Genomic DNA, 15,937 nt, shown 5'->3' with positions numbered 1-15,937 from the left:
ACAGGGCTGATCCCCATTATAGCCCTGTTCAAAGCCCCTGTCTTTTAACTCCCCACTCACTTCAGAATAAAAGGCCTTGACTGGTACTTAAGGCCCTTTACAGCTAGCTTTAACCTACTGGACTAGATCAGACGAAAACAAAAAAAGTTATTATAGCGAGTCAAGTCCAAAGACAAACGAAGCGCTAGGAAGCTAGATCTTGAGGCCCTTGTTGAGTTAAAAGTCAGCCCGAATAAAGCACATACGTGTTTGAAACACCTGTCAGTAAATCAGGTAAATCAGTAAAAGGCCACAGGAATGGTAGCAGGGCCACAGGACTAGAAAGGACCAGTGCTATCCTGATGCTCAAAAAAAGAAAAAGAAAAAAAGAATAGAGTTTGACAGCCATAATTTGGTAAGCTTAACCTCAGCTCTTAGAAAGATTCTAGAATGTATTATCAAACGGGGTCATTTGTAAACAACTCTTCAATTGTAGACATTTAAAAAAGGAAATGCCAGCATGACTTAATCAAGAATGAGTCAAACCAGACTAATTTTATTTCCTTTTTTGGACAGGTCATTAGCCTCCAAAAAGACTTCAACAAGCTAGATCTGGGAGACCAAGAGCATGACATTTAATAGAGATAAATATAAAGTTATACACTCATGTGCACAAGTACACATGCAGGATGATGGAGACATGGGCAGCTAGCATCTCAGTGAAAATGATCTGGGATTTCAGTTCAGTGATTGTAAATGCTCAAACTGTCAGCAGGGTGATCATGGCAACCAAAAAAGTCGTATTCAGTCTCGGCTAACTTTGAGAGTCATGTGATGTGATACCCTCACAGATCACATAGAGAGCGTTGTATTCAGTTCTGGTGCCATATATTGGGAAGGAGGTTGATCATGTGGAACATATCCAGAGGAGGATAACTAGGAGGATGATGGGAATCAAGACCTTGCCATAGTAAGATGGGAGAAAAAAAGGCTTGGGAAATGGGGAGATAGGAGCTTGAGTTATCTTTAAGATCCTGTGAGATGAGGAAGAGGGACTTAATCCGTTTTGATTGATCCCCCAAGTTTAAGAAAGAAAAAGTTTCAGAGAAGCATATTTTGTTAAGCCAAGGAAAAACTTTCTCACAGTTGCTTGAATTGAAGCAGAATGAACTGACTTGAAGTGTAGTCACCACAATTCAGTGGAGAGAGAAATCAACTGTGGAGCCAGAGAACATGCTCTGACCTCTCCTGGCAGGTAATTTCTTGGTCCTGGGCTGTAGTTTCTTCAGCTATTGCTGAAGAGGTTAGACTCAGTGACTGCCAAGGACTCTTCTAGATCCCAGGAAGCGAAGGTTGGATGACCCTATTATTAGAGAGGGATTCCTGAACAGCTCTGGTCACTGAGGTCTCTTCCAACTCCAAGACTCAATGGCTCTGACAACTTTGTAGCTTGAATGAATGTGTGTCCTCAGCTCTTCAGCCATTCTGAACACTTCACTGGTCTCCAGTTTTGTTCTGACTCTCTCATTTCTTGTCCTTGTGCATGTAAGGAAGCATAGTGGACAAAAGATGAACCTGAGTTCAAATCCAGCTTCAGACACTTAACTAGCTGTAGGATTCTGAGCAAGTCACTTAACCACTGCCTGCTTCAATTTCCTCATCTGTAAAATGGGATAATAGTATCTATCTCCCACGATTGTTGGATGATATTTATAAAGCACTTTGCAAATCCTACAATGTTATCGGAAAGGTTGCTATTATTATGATCATTGTGTTGCCCACTGTCAGTAGAATGTGCTGACTTCTCTCCCTATTGACGTTCTTTCACTGCCCAGCTCATATCCCACTTGCCCTAGGAAGTCTTTCTGGATCCCTCAGCTACTTGGTCTAATTCTTCTTAGCAAATCATCCCTTTGTAACTTGTATTATAGTTGCCTGGATATTCAGAGGGTCCCAAAAATCTTAGTGCAATTTGAAAGCTTTTAAAACTATACAGATGGGACAGCCAGGTGGCGCATTGGATAGAGCACCAGCCCTGAAGTCAGGAGGACCTGAGTTCAAATGTGACCTCAGACACTTAACACTTCCTGGCTGTATCACTTAACCCCAACTGTCTCAGCAAAAAAAGCAACAACAACAAAAAAGAATTTAAAGCTAAAACTATACAGAGACTTGTGGATCACCCCTGTAGATCTCACTGTATTCCCTATGTCTAACCCAGTGCCACACAGACACAAGGCACGTGGTGATTATTGAAATAACTTTGAAATAATCATCGGAATCCGGACCCTGCAGAGCCCAACTCAGATGGCACCCTCTCTATTATAGACATATTGTTGACACATGTGTATGTCCCTTTTTTGGATTCCCATTACACTTTGGGACTATACCTCTCTCAGCGACTCTCACCCTCTGCAATATTATTTTCTTATGTACTTATGTACAATCTTCTCTCCCTTCTAGTAGACTGTGTGACTACACAGCCCTTCCCATTCAACCTTAGATCAGGGATTCTTGCCGTGGGATCCACAGTCCATGAATAGATTTTAGGGAGTCTATGAATTTGTTATTGTTGTTTTGATATCTTGGTTACTTTATTTTAATAGAATTGGGTTTTTTTGTGTGATCTTATATATTTTATGCTTTAAAAAGATGATTCTTAGAAGGGGTCCAGAGACTTCACCAGCCTGCCTAAAGAGTCCAGAATCCAAGATGGCTGAAGAACCTGAGCTAGATAGAGGGAGAGACAGACAGACTAACATATAGACAACAGACAGAAGAATGGCTGGAGAGAGAGAGAGAGAGAGATGGGTGAAAAGATAGACAGACTGAGCATGTATTAAGCTCTTACTGTGTCAAGCACAATGCTAAGTGTTGCAGGGACAAATAAAAAATCAAGCTGGTCCCTCTCCTCAGAGAGACATAAGACAAGACATAAAGAAGAGTTGGAAAGCTGCTTGGAGAGGAGCCCTGGAGAAGGAGGAAGAGGTCAGACAGGACTGAGCTGAAGTGTGCCTGAGCTCCTTCCTAAAATAGGGATCTCAGGGAGGGAAAGGAGAAGGGCCCAGACAAGGGGTTTCTCCAGGGCAATGTGGTGGTGGGTGAGGAGAAACAGGAGTCAATCGATCAATCAGTATTTACTAAGGGCCTACTATGTGCAAAATACTATGCTAAGCTAAGAGTCCAGAGCAGAAGTCCACATCCTGTCTATATTTTGCAGGGGGTGGGGGTGGGGGGCGGGAGGGAATGAGGGGATAGGGGAGTGGGACCAGACCCATGATCTCATTGGCAAAGGAAACTCAGGGAGAAAAATCTGTCAGTGCAGCCTGACTCCTGCAGTCTAGAGCCTCATGCAGCTTCTGGGGCCCAGGACAGTCTCCCTCTGAGAACAGCTTTCTCTAAACCACGCTACCTCTCCCATACAGCCGGAGTGCAGCCCAACTTACAGTTGCTGACCCCCTTCCTGTGTGTATCTTTAGCTTTCAGGGAGATAAGAATAAACTTCTTCACATAGAAGTGACGGACTCCCCTGAAGAGGATCTTTTCTCTCACTTCCGGCATACCTCTCACTTCATGGGTAAGCATGGCCGTGGTTGGGGGGGCCCCAAGCAGGGAGGGCAGCGTGCCCGTGACTCTGCTCTGGCTGTGGTGGATGTGACCTCTGATGAACGGCATATGGGGAGTGTCAGCATATCTGAAGGCCGGAGGTGTGTCCCCAGTGTCCCCTCACTAGGTCCCGTATGGAGCCAGGGGTTCTCCTGGATGGATAAGCTCCCTTTTCCCATTCCTGGCAAAAGACTGATCAAGGAGCCCCTTCAATGGAGCAGCTGGAGGGAGGTGTATCAGATGAATTGAATGTAATGGGCCTGGGACGGGGGAACTAGCCACTGAGCACCCGAGACCCGCAATGCAGGCAGTGCTTTGCCAAGGACGCAGAGCCAGTGTTATGCGGGCATGTTCAGCAGCATGTCTGCGTCCATGAACAGCACCCGCCATCTGAGAAGTGTCACAGAATCATGAGGAGGGAAAGTCATGACCGTCGGTCCCAAGGCTGGAGAGCACCGCGGGAACGGGACAGACCTGATGGTTCCTGGTCCTTGGCGCCTTGCTTCCTCTCCCTCTTCCCCATCCCTGAGTCTTCAGGGTTGCTGTTCTGCTGCTGTTTTAAATAGTTTCCTCTAAGGTAAAGTGGTTGACTCCTGTCTTCCTGTTCTCTGCATAGATGTCTTGCACAAATGCAACACAAGAGGAGGCAAAAGGATGGAAATGCATAGGAAAAGAGAAAGAGTCTTTTAAATGGGTCCCCCCTTTCACAGGGGCTTAGGGCAAACAAAAGAGAACAACTGAGCCATATTTCCCGTACAGCAGCTAGGAGCGCAGCAGTTAAACCACCAGGCCTGAAGTCAGCAAGACCTGAGTTCAAATCCAGCCTCAGACACTTCCTAGCTGTATGACTGTGGGCAAGTCACCTCACCCCGTCTACCTCAGCTTCCTCATTAGTCAAATGACTTGGAGAAGGAAATGGCAAACTATTCTGGTATCTCTGCCAAGAAAACCTCAGAAGGTCATGAAGAGTCAGATAAGACTGAAAACAAGAAGTGCCGACAAACTTTTAGGTAACCCAAGTCCCAAAGCCCTTTGAAATGAGACTCTGCTCATTGGTGGAAGTCAATCCCCCCCATGTAAGGGGCAGGATAGAGCTGATAAGAGTGGAGAGAGGAGGCTTTCCTCTCTTTGGTCTCTTCTGCAGCCTCAAGACCATCTTTTTTCTTTTCTTTCTTTTTTGAAATTGTATTTTCTTGGGGCAGCTAGGTGGCGCAGTGGATAAAGCACCAGCCCTGAAGTCAGGAGGACCTGAGTTCAAATGTGTCTCAGACACTTAACATTTCCTGGCTGTGTGTGACCCTGGGCAAGTCACTTAACCCCAAATGCCTCAGCGGGGGAAAAAAAAATGTATTTTACTTTTCCCCCCAATTACATATCAAGACAATTTTAAGCTCATTTTTACAAGATTTTGAGTTCTAAATTTTTGCTCCCTCTCTCCCCTCCCTTCCCACTTCTGAAAATTTGATATAGATTAAACACGTGCTATCAGCATAACATGTCCATATTGGTCATAGTTGTGAAAGAAGAAACAGGTCAAAAGGAAAAAAAAGCACAAAAAAGAATAAAGTTAAGTGAAAAAAGTCTGCTTCACTCTGTATCCAGAGTCTATCAACTTCTTTGGATGTGGAGAGCATTTTCCTTCCTGAAGCTTTGGTACTAGTCTTGAATCATTGTGTTCTTGAGAAGAGCTGAGTCCTTCAGAGGTAGGTGATCACGGCACAGTCTTGCTGTTACTGTGTACAGTGTTCTTCTGGTTCTGCTCATTCCACTCAGCATCACATAAGTCTTCCCAGGTTTTCTAAAATCCACCCACTCATCCTTTGTTAGAACACAAAACATTACATTTATATCTCACAGCTTATTGAGCCGTTCCCCAATTGTTGCTCATCCTCTCAATTTCCAATGTTTTGCCCCCACAAAAGACGGACTATGAATATTTTTGCATGGGTAGGTCCTTTTCCCTTTTTTATGCTCTCTTTGTAGTGGTATTGCTGGATCAAAGGGCAGGCTATGCACCGTTTCATTGCCCTTTGGCCATAACTCCAAGTTGCTCTCCAGAATGGTTGAATCAGTTTACAACTCCACAGCATATTAGTGTCCAAATTTTTGCACATCCTCTCCAACATTTTCCTTTTTTGTTATATTAGCCCATCTGATGGGTATGAGGTGAGATGTTTTAATTTGCATCAGAAAGCCAAGTTATAATGTCAGACTATAAAAGATCTGCTCGTTCTATAACTCCTTCCTAACTCCTCTTTGGCGTTAGCCCATATATGTAATTCTAAAGTCCACAAGGTCACTTAGACTTGCCCTCCCAGGCTAATCCATTCCCATTAAGCTATGAAACAATATGGTTGCTTTCTTCTTGTGCAGAGATGATGGCAAAGAGTTGGAAAAGAATTATACAGTGTATAGAAAATCTGTAAAGATTATAAGGTAACCTTATTCAATGTTTGATTAGTAAATGTAGTATTGGAGAAACTGAGTTATATTCATCCTGACATTCTTGATATAAAATAAACCAGAGGACAGAAACAAATAGCAGCAAAATGGTAGGACTGGCCACAGGTGGGTTTTTTTTTTAATCAAACTTTATGACTAGTTTTTAATTTTCAGTTTCCACAACAAAATGGAATTATGTACCTTGAGAAAGATGTATTCAAACAGAAATGTATGTAAGGGACAGAGAGAGAAAGATATATATATATATATATATATATATATATATATATATGAAATAGGAAAAGTAAAAAGTAAAACAAATATTACACATATAAATCTATTATTATATTACAATACAAAATTGTAGAACATTATATTGTACCAAAATGATGTTCTGTTCAAAGGTACATATTTAGTTCTCACACCAATATGGCCATAAAATCATTGTATCAAATCTCCTCCCTCAGGGAAAGCATTTTTAGGTATATAAAAATTCATTTGTTTTGGGACAGCTAGGTGGCGCAGTTGATAGAGCACCAGCCCTGAAGTCAGGAGGACCTGAGTTCAAATGTGATCTCAGACATTTAACACTTCCTAGCTGTGTGATCCTGGGCAAGTCACTTAACCCCAATTGCCATGGGGGAGGGGGGAATCACTGTAAAATCAGTGCCAGAAACCCCAAAGTAACATACTTCGAAGAGGAAGATATGGATGCTTTTTGTTTTACATCATTCCCACAAATAACTAGAAACTGGTTCATTTCATAAAAGTATCAACAGAGGTAAGCAATTTCACTCCTCACCACAAGCAGTTCATCAGTCATTCACTCAGCCAACAAGCATTTATTATGAGAAGATACCCAAATCAGTAGTTGATTTATAATAGTCACACACACATATTTTGTCAAATTTCATTACCCACAATGACCAAGTAAATAGTTGACACCTATGATCTGCATAGGTGGTTCTTGTAAAGACAAATAAAGTGATTGGTTAGAGTTGATTTTATTGTGCACCAGAGGCAAGAAAAAAATATCCTTTTGGAGGACATGTGTTCATCTCATATAACAGGGCTTGTGGCAGGGATTTGAAAAGAAAACCACTAAAAAATTAATTGCAGGTTAGGCGCCTTCATCTGTAACAATGGATGAAGAGAAGAAGAATTTATATCAAGGACTCGATCACACTCTTCCCTATTAAATTAGAAAAAACTTTGTTTAGTGAGAATAGGTAAGGATAGTAAAGAACACACTGGAAAATATGGATAAAGGGAGTAGTAAAGACTAACCCAAGTCACAGAGACTATATAAAGGTTTCATGTGTTTATGTTCTGAGTGCTGCCTTAGAGAAAGAATTGAGAGACCTCCATGTGTTGATTCATGGTGTCATGAATGGTACAATCACATTTTAAGTGATGTGAATGACTCATTACTTCTGTGAGGGTCATCTCTCATCAGCTGATGGGATCCAGACCACCAATTTGTTAAGAGCAAAGATCAAAATTAATACAAGGCTGGGAGAATACATATAAAAGACAAACAAGAAAAAGAAAGCTGAGGAAAAGATTTAACATCATCCATCTGGACCCCTGATGCATTGGACTCTGCAGACTCTCCTGGATGTTCTCTTCTCACTGGGTTTTGGTGTCATGGCTGTCATCTCATACTCTTCCTACCCATCTGACTGCTCATTTTCAGTTCCCTTTGATGACTCACATTGAGGACATCATATGCAATATTCCATTCTTATAGACTCCTACTTCTTCAAAAGAATGGGAGTGGATGTTGGACTGTATCTATTGATTGTTGAGATTATTAATCTCATTGATTATCAAACTCGTTGAACTCAAACCAGCCTCCTAATTTCCCTCTATAAACCTTTGGATAACCTTTGGATTAAAAGGAGTTGAAGATGCAGTTCAATGCTGAGCTCTACAACTTTTGGCTTTTTGCCATTTTTTGCCTGGAAGCTCCCAGTCTTCAGCTAAAAGGCTTATTTGGGTGTTCAGATTCTAGAGTCAGGGCCATTTGACAGGCAGAGGTCTTTAGCCAGATCTCTGGCACTTACCTTGAATTCATAAAGGTCATGGAAGTATTCTAAGCTCTCTCAGAGCTTAGCTTTTAAGTATCACATGCTTTCAGCTCTTGTCCATCACTCAGCCCCCTGAACCCATCACTTAAGTGGGTGCTAAGCAAGTGTAAGACACTGACTCCTCCTCTCCACATCTTCTGCTCATCAGAGAGGAGTCACAGTAGAATTCAGTTATGGGGAAAGTTCATATGCCATTTCTCAGGATGGAAAGGAAATGCCATTTCCCAGAATCAACACAGATCATCTATTCATTTCATTCAACTCTGCTTAATAAATACAATGCTAAGTTTTAGATAAGATATCATTCTTTCTCTCTTGGAGCTGATTGTCTCAGAGGCTGATAAGACAGTGGGAGGACCATGGTTCAATTCTGCCTCTGACATTTGATACTTATGTGACCTTGGATAAACTGGGCCTCAGTTTCCTGCACTGTAAAATGAAGGGATTGAATTAGATGGTTTCTGATGTCTTTTTTCATCTCTAGATATATTTTCCCACCAGGCTATAATTATACATGTACATGACACGGGAAGGACAATTTACAAAACCAAAGTGTATAAAATTTAACTAACATAACTTTTGTTTGTCTGTTTGTTTCAGATGCCCATGTTAGCAATGGCTCGGTCATCCTCGTTTTCTCTACTCTGGGAATAAGTCGAGGTTCTACCATGATTTTGGCTTATCTCATGCATCGGAATAGAGAATCCTTAAGGGTATGTAGACCAACATGGCGTTTTTCTTCCTTCATTTCCTTGGAGTACAGGCAGGGCTGCTGTGGGCCTCCAAAGAGATAATGGACCTAAAGCACTTTGCAAATCTTCGATAGATGCTAATAATGATCATAATGATAATAATTATTATGGTGATCATTATTATATTATTATCCTCTAGGATTGGGATGACTTCTACTCATGAGCCTCCCAGTAATCTCATGCTGAGCTTAAGCAGTGTCTGTAGGGCAATACAAGAATGTGCTGATAAATGTTTAACTCAGGCTCTCAGAATAAAAAATACATGCACACACTTCATTTAATCTACATAATTAATACTTTTATAAGTCTAGACAATCTATAAAACTAGGAACCAAGCCCTGATTTGTAGCAATTGCTGGTTTCTCAGATGCATTTGATCACACAAGCTGGCTCCAGCATACCCCTATGTTGACATTTATCTATCTCATTATCTATTTCATTTTTATCTGTGTTTACTGTATACCTGACATCAGTCTGTTGATTCTGCTAATCAGACCGGTCAATCAGTTATATGGCAAACACTGATAGAAACGATAGAAGATCTTATTGTATCTTAGTCCAACACTTTTTCTTCATGAAATTAGAGGAACAGCAAAATTACTTAGAAGATTGGGAAAATCCTCTCTTCCCCAAACTAGCTAAAATCTACATAACTATAGACTTATGTAACTATATATAACTATAGACTTATAGAAAATCTGCTCCTGATTTACAATATTGTGTGGGTAAAGTTTACTCAGGATGAATAAAGTTTGGGTCCTTCTGATGTGTTTACTTTTATCATCTAGCCAAAGGATTTATTAGTTCAAGCAAAAGATAGTAAATATCATATTAAATAAAATAATTTAAATAATAATAATATTAATAATAATAACAGTAAACCAATCTTTAGAAAATTCTCTCCATGTATATACACATGGGGAGTATCACACACAATCACCATTCAGAATGCACATACAAAGAATATATGTGCCTAAAATATATTTGACAGAGCAACTCACACCTTCAGTGTTTACAAGGTTCCTAATGTCCCGGTTCTTGCCAAGATTCCCTCTATTGGATGTGTCATCTCTGAAGAACATATCCCCTGGGGGTTATTTGCTGTTATCTTGGTCATTGAGCTTTTCTCGGTTAGCATTTTCTTATCTTTATCTCTTGAGGGTCAATAGCCACTATCACTGTTTCCATCTGTTAGGATGTACTGACTAGAAAGCCCCTCCCTAATAAGAGCTAACTCTTTAGTCATGAATAGAAGCTGTGAGAGGCCATATCCAATTAAAGGAGAACAGAAGATAGGCAGGGTACCCTTCAGCAAAGATTTAAATTTTTTTTTAACCTCTATTGAAGGCTAAATCATCATCCATGAAACCAAACAAGTATCTGACTTAGAGTTGGAAATTTCTGATATTTCCCACTTAAGGCCTTAAGGGGAGATGGTGCCTCCAAGATCCATTTTAAAGGTTTATGTCAAAAATATCCACAAAATCTTTATGGAACGTAGGAGAGCAAAGCCCACTTTCCTCCCAAGATCTTTTCTGGGTTGGCAAGCAAATGAATTTAAGCTAAACAAAACAATTATGGCTATTGTCCTTTATAATCCAGACCCATATTCCTGACTTTATTATATATATAATATTTGTCAAGAGACAGAACAAACTCAACCTAGGGTTGTTATATGTTGGCTAGTGAAAAACTCCATGACCCTCCTACTTAGTCTGTATTTTAGTCACCGTATCACACACTAGGAAAGACACGTCAGTCCAACCCATTGGAACATGAGCCTTTGTCTTGGCAATCATGGGATAAAGTTTGTCTATTAAACAAAGTAGATTTGCTACTTTGAAGTCTTTCTTGACTCTGCCCTCCTCAGCCCATGGCTATTAACTGTCTCCCTTTAGATTACTTTGTATTACTTCTTGGGAACATGTAGCATCCTCCCACTCCAGGCCTGCTACTAAGAATCAAAGAAACAGAGGAGCATGGAGATGTGGGCCGACCCCTTAGGACGCTGCTCGGTCGTCAGTCTGGCACAAGATAGTCAAGTTAGTGTCTGTCTGCAAGAAAGAAAGCTGGATCCAGGAAAATCTGAAATATCAAAATTGCCCCTCCTGGCAATGTTTCAGTGCCCAGTGCTGAATGCCAAGGGGGCAGGTGAAAGAGGAGGAAGGCAGGAGAGGAAGGAGGAAAAAGCTTATATTAAGCATTTATTGTGTTACACTGTGCCAACCTTTGGGGATACAAATAGAAAAGTAACACAGTTGTGTTCTGAATGAGCTCACATTCTATTTGGAAAGGTAACACATATGGATGATTTCATCTGCCCAGTAGAAAAGCCATGAGGACTCATGAACTGAACTAAGGACACGAAGGCTTTCTTAAATCAGCCACCTTCAAAATGGACCTTACCCAGTTATAGACAAGGGCTTCCTAACACTTTTTGTCAACATATTATCAGCTCCAAGTCACAAAATAAAGCAACCAATATAGGGCAAAAGCAAAAAACAAAAAACTTTACCCTTTAACCTAGAATAGATGAAATAAGAGAGAATTTGTGGAGTTGCTGATGTCTAAAGAGGGGAAAGGTTCAGAAACCCGAAATCACTGAAAATCCAAACTTTGGAAATTATATCTAAAAACCAAACAGATGACAAAAACAAAACTAGTATCTCAGCTGCCTTTGAAAAGGAGAAGCCCATACTTACATCAGAATTTCAAGGAGCCATTCTTCAGCATAACCATATAAACCTAACTAGAAGACCTGGGTACCAAAACAGAATAATCCCAAAATAAAATGTCCTATGTCACCATGAGTGAATGCATTTTCCCATAAAAGAATATGAACGTTTGAGGACAGCACTATAATATATAAGCTGTAATCATTGCTATGGATTAGGCTAAGGAGGACATTCAGTGCCATCAAGAAATGCTGGTAGGGGCAAGATAAATAGCACCGTGGCATTAGCAATTTGGGAGATTCCTGGAGACCTGGAAATGGGCTTTGGAAAATTAGGTCATTATATACTTCATATATGTGGTAGAAAACATGAAGGCAGTACTCCCCAAATAAGGCAACATAAAAGTAATCTACAAAATGGATCTTGGAAAATAAAAGTATAATAGAAATTCTGTATTCTTTTAATTAGAAATGGAAAGAAAAAAACAAAAGTTAAGGTAATACAAGAAGTCAAAGCTAGGATAAATAATCCAATGTCAAGTGAAAACTTTTACTAAAGTGAATGGAAAGAGATTCCCTCCTTCCCCTCCCCCCCCCCCCAGAAGGAATAGGGAAAGCATTTCTAATTTCCAAATGATTCCAAGAACCCAATGCCACAAAACATAATCAAATGATCAACAGAAATCATGTGAAGGGAGTTGACAAACTCCAGGTGTTCTGCCCTCTTGGAATGGGTAAAGGGCAGGAGAGATCTGGGGCTATGGCTCATGTACATGACAGCAATCTCTGAATGACTAGCAAAGGGACAGAAACCTGATCCTATCTTCACTACCAGAAAGCATCACATTCATTCCCAGAAGATGAGATGACCAGAGAGGGTTCCAGAAGTCTTGGTGCAGCCCTATGCTTTTAGAGACCAGTGCTGGCCATTTGCGTGTTTGTGTTCTTTATGTAAAGCATATACAGTTTTTAATCCCTCAAATCTCTAACACTTAAAAAAGAACCATATATTAACTGAAGAGCAAAAGGGGTTAGGCCCAGGTAACAACAAGAGAAACTCTCTACTTGGTAGTTGAATTAGCTGTCCCAAAGGGCCATCACATCTGTGCTGCTTTTCGTGATTATGGCAAAGCCTTTGACTCTGTCTCATACTCATACTTGTCCACTTACTGGGACTAAGCAAAATAAATCCAACTATAGCAGTAGCACTAAAGAGCACTTGATATGCATACTGGAAAACTAGTTTGTATTTAAAACAACCTACCAGCACAATAACATAAAGAGTAATTGATAGGGGCAGCTAGGTGGAGAAGTAGATAGAGCACCAGCCCTAAAGTCAGGAGGACCTGAGTTCAAATTTGATCTCAGACCCTTAACACTTCCTAGCTGTGTGACCTTGGGCAAGCCACTTAATCCCAACTGCCTCAGCAAAAAAAAAAAAAAAAAAAAAAAAAAAAGTAATTGATATGAATCATGATTTGTCTTCCATCATAATTTATATCAATTACTTTTTACAGAAAACCTATTATGATTCTGCCTGAAATCCCTCATTATCACTCTTCAACAGAAGTAAGCCTGAGTTCCAAATCAAAGAAAGAGTCAAGCCCAAACATCTTATTAATCATTTGAATGGGATGGAGAAGGTCAACTTTTAAGACTCCACCAAAGGGCTCCTTCCTTTTGTGAATTCCTTCTCCAACAATATCAAAATGGTATCTGGACTCAACCAGTATAATGTCCTTAAGGTATGCCAAGGAAAGCTAGGCACTGAAACCTTTGAGCTTGAATGTGGAAGTCACATTGAACCGAATGAATAAAGATGATAACATAGACACACTAAGCAAAAAGGAAATGGAAGCCTAAATATCCAAGACATTTACTAGCAGCCTGAAATCAAATCTGAATGGAAAGAGTAGGTTTACAGAACGAGAACTCACCAGAGGCGGTCTTATTATCCACTTTCAGAATTATAAAATAGCTTGTAACAGATTTGAAAAGTAGCCTAGAAAAAATCCATCCAATATTTGTGAAACGTGGGTTCTGTCACTGTGAGTGGTCTATAAGGGAAAAACAAAAAACAAAAATGAATATTTACCAAAAAAGAAGGAAGCAGATTAATAACAGTTTAAAAAAATCGAAATCAAAAATATTTTTGGAACAAGTAGACATCAACCCCTGTGCCGTAGTTAAGACTGATAATGGGGTTTCTCTCAGAAAACTGAATGTGGTTTACCTCTAGATAAAGGCTGTAGAATGACTGGGCTTCAAGAATGGACTCAAGAGACACTGCATGGGAAATGTCTATATATTGATAAACATCGAGCAAATGACTGTTGTATGGAAATGAGGGACTTACAATGACAACTTAACACCAGACCATCAAACAGAGATTACAAAAGAAATATCCTTTAAGGAGCCCAGACTTAGTGATCAAAGTTAGTTTTACAAAGAAATGTCAGAAACACTTAACTCCAGGCTATCATTATATATCTTCTATGGAATACTTAGAATACTTAGTAAAATGTGACCTGTGGCAAGAATCAGATCAGAAGCCTGCTAACTTTCATGGACTGACAGATGACAAATCTCTATCCTATAATTACAGATTTTAAAATAACAGCCAAGTCATCCAGTAAACTTGTACAGAAACGGAACCCGTTGTTATTTAGTCATTTCTGGTCATGTCTAACACTTCATGTCTCCCTTTAGGGTTTTCTTGGCACAGATGCCATTTCCTTCTCACTGAGGCAAATGACGTGTCTGGGGTAGGTCACTTAATAAATGTCTGAGGCCAGATAATAAACTTCCTGATTTCCTGGTTCAGTCCTGGGCCACCTATCTGCCCTCACTGAACCATCATCATAGGTCAAACTGGTGTCTATAATTGCCTGTACATTAAATTGACCCATAGAAATTTTGAACATTGCTCTTAACTGATGTCACCCTATCAGAACTTTATAATCTCTCCAAACTAAAGTGTGGGACTCAGGGGGTCCTCAAACTACGGCCTGCGGGCCAGATGCAGCAGCTGAGGACGATTATCCCCCTCACCCAGGGCTATGAAGTTTATTTAAAGGCCCACAAAACAAAGTTTTTGTTTTTACTCTAGTCCAGTCCTTCAACAGTCTGAGGGACAGTGAACTGGCCCCCTAGTTAAAAAGTTTGAGGATCCCTGGTGTAGGTTGTCAAAATTATATGGGAACAGGTTGAATATTTGTTATTCTGGTTACTACTGGAGTTGGATCAGAGATTCTTTGCATGAGCCTACAGAGGAAGAGCTTGTATCCAAATATGGCTATTCAACTGCGATTTTTTTTTTTAAAAAAAGCATTTATTGTATCTGTACATAAAAGTAGTTCACAGAACATTTAATATAAAAAATAATTTCAGGAGGGTAACTTGTCTCAGGACCATTTGTTATTGAAAAAGATGAAAAGAATAAGAAATTTGATAGCTACTATCAGAAGATAAAATAAAACAGGTTACATGTTTACTTTTGAGGAAAAAAAAAAGACTTTTTCCAAAAGAAAATGCTTTTCCAAAAAGAAAGATTTTTTCCAAAGGAAATACTTTTTTGGGAAAAAAAACCCAGCCCTTGATTCACAAAGGCCATTCCCAAGCACATCATACATTGTGTTTGTCAAATGGAAGTGAAAATGATTTTTTGTTGGATGGAATTCCCTAAGATCCAAGGATGGAATCAAAGTGCTCTTCGTGGGTGACATCTGCATGAACTCAAGCAACAAGATGTTAAAAAAGCAGCAGCCAACAAATGATTGCTGCTGAGTGTAGTGAGCACAGTTAGCAGGACAAGTTATGCAATAACAACATCAGGAAGACAATAAAGCCCTTGAAAGAACTCTGGCCATTGTAACGGCCAACTGTGATTCCAGGTGACTGAGGAAGGAGCATGCTCCGCACTTTGTGAAAGGTGATGGATTGAAGATGCAGAGCAAGACATGGCCAGGGTGGAGATGTGCTTTGTGAACACGTGTATATATGTTGCAAAGATTTTTTTTTCTTCTTGAATTGGGGTATGGGAAGGAATTTGAGAGGGAGAGGAAATAAATGCTTGTTAATTGAATAATAAAGCAAAAGACTGAAAATAAATATTACCAGGGAACATTATCTTATGGGTTCTTACATAAGGGAGGATACTGCCACAGGCTGCTCCACCCTCTTGACAAAACTTGGCTTTCTTCTTCCTGCAGAGATCCTGGATTCACGTGCAGAATTGTAAAAACAACATTCGACCTAACAGAGGCTTTGTGAAGCAGTTGGTGGAATGGGAGAAAGTGATCCATGGAGCTCCTGTCACCGACATTTCGGATCCTCTTTACTGACCCTTCCCCAAAGCTTCCCAGAAAAACAAAGCCTTCTATTTCTTCACTTCA

At 40.2% G+C, this 15,937-nt stretch overlaps 1 protein-coding gene across 4 annotated transcripts in view; it reads left to right on the top strand.

The window, feature by feature from the left end:
- STYXL1 (serine/threonine/tyrosine interacting like 1) overlaps positions 1-15,937 on the top strand; it is a 49,614-nt gene extending 33,677 nt beyond the window's left edge. For all 4 annotated transcript variants that reach the window (XM_031967981.1, XM_031967980.1, XM_003770195.4 and 1 more), the window contains 3 exons: positions 3,459-3,556; positions 8,718-8,830; positions 15,755-15,937. In XM_031967981.1, the coding sequence (XP_031823841.1) occupies positions 3,459-3,556; positions 8,718-8,830; positions 15,755-15,886 (343 nt within the window). In that variant the 3' untranslated portion in view covers positions 15,887-15,937. The remainder of the gene's footprint in view (positions 1-3,458; positions 3,557-8,717; positions 8,831-15,754) is intronic.

The sequence above is a fragment of the Sarcophilus harrisii genome, chromosome 4 (genome assembly GCF_902635505.1).
Source record: "Sarcophilus harrisii chromosome 4, mSarHar1.11, whole genome shotgun sequence".
Classification (NCBI taxonomy): domain Eukaryota; kingdom Metazoa; phylum Chordata; class Mammalia; order Dasyuromorphia; family Dasyuridae; genus Sarcophilus; species Sarcophilus harrisii.
Note: the sequence above shows the minus strand (reverse complement) of the source record. Positions and strands in the feature narration are given on the sequence as shown.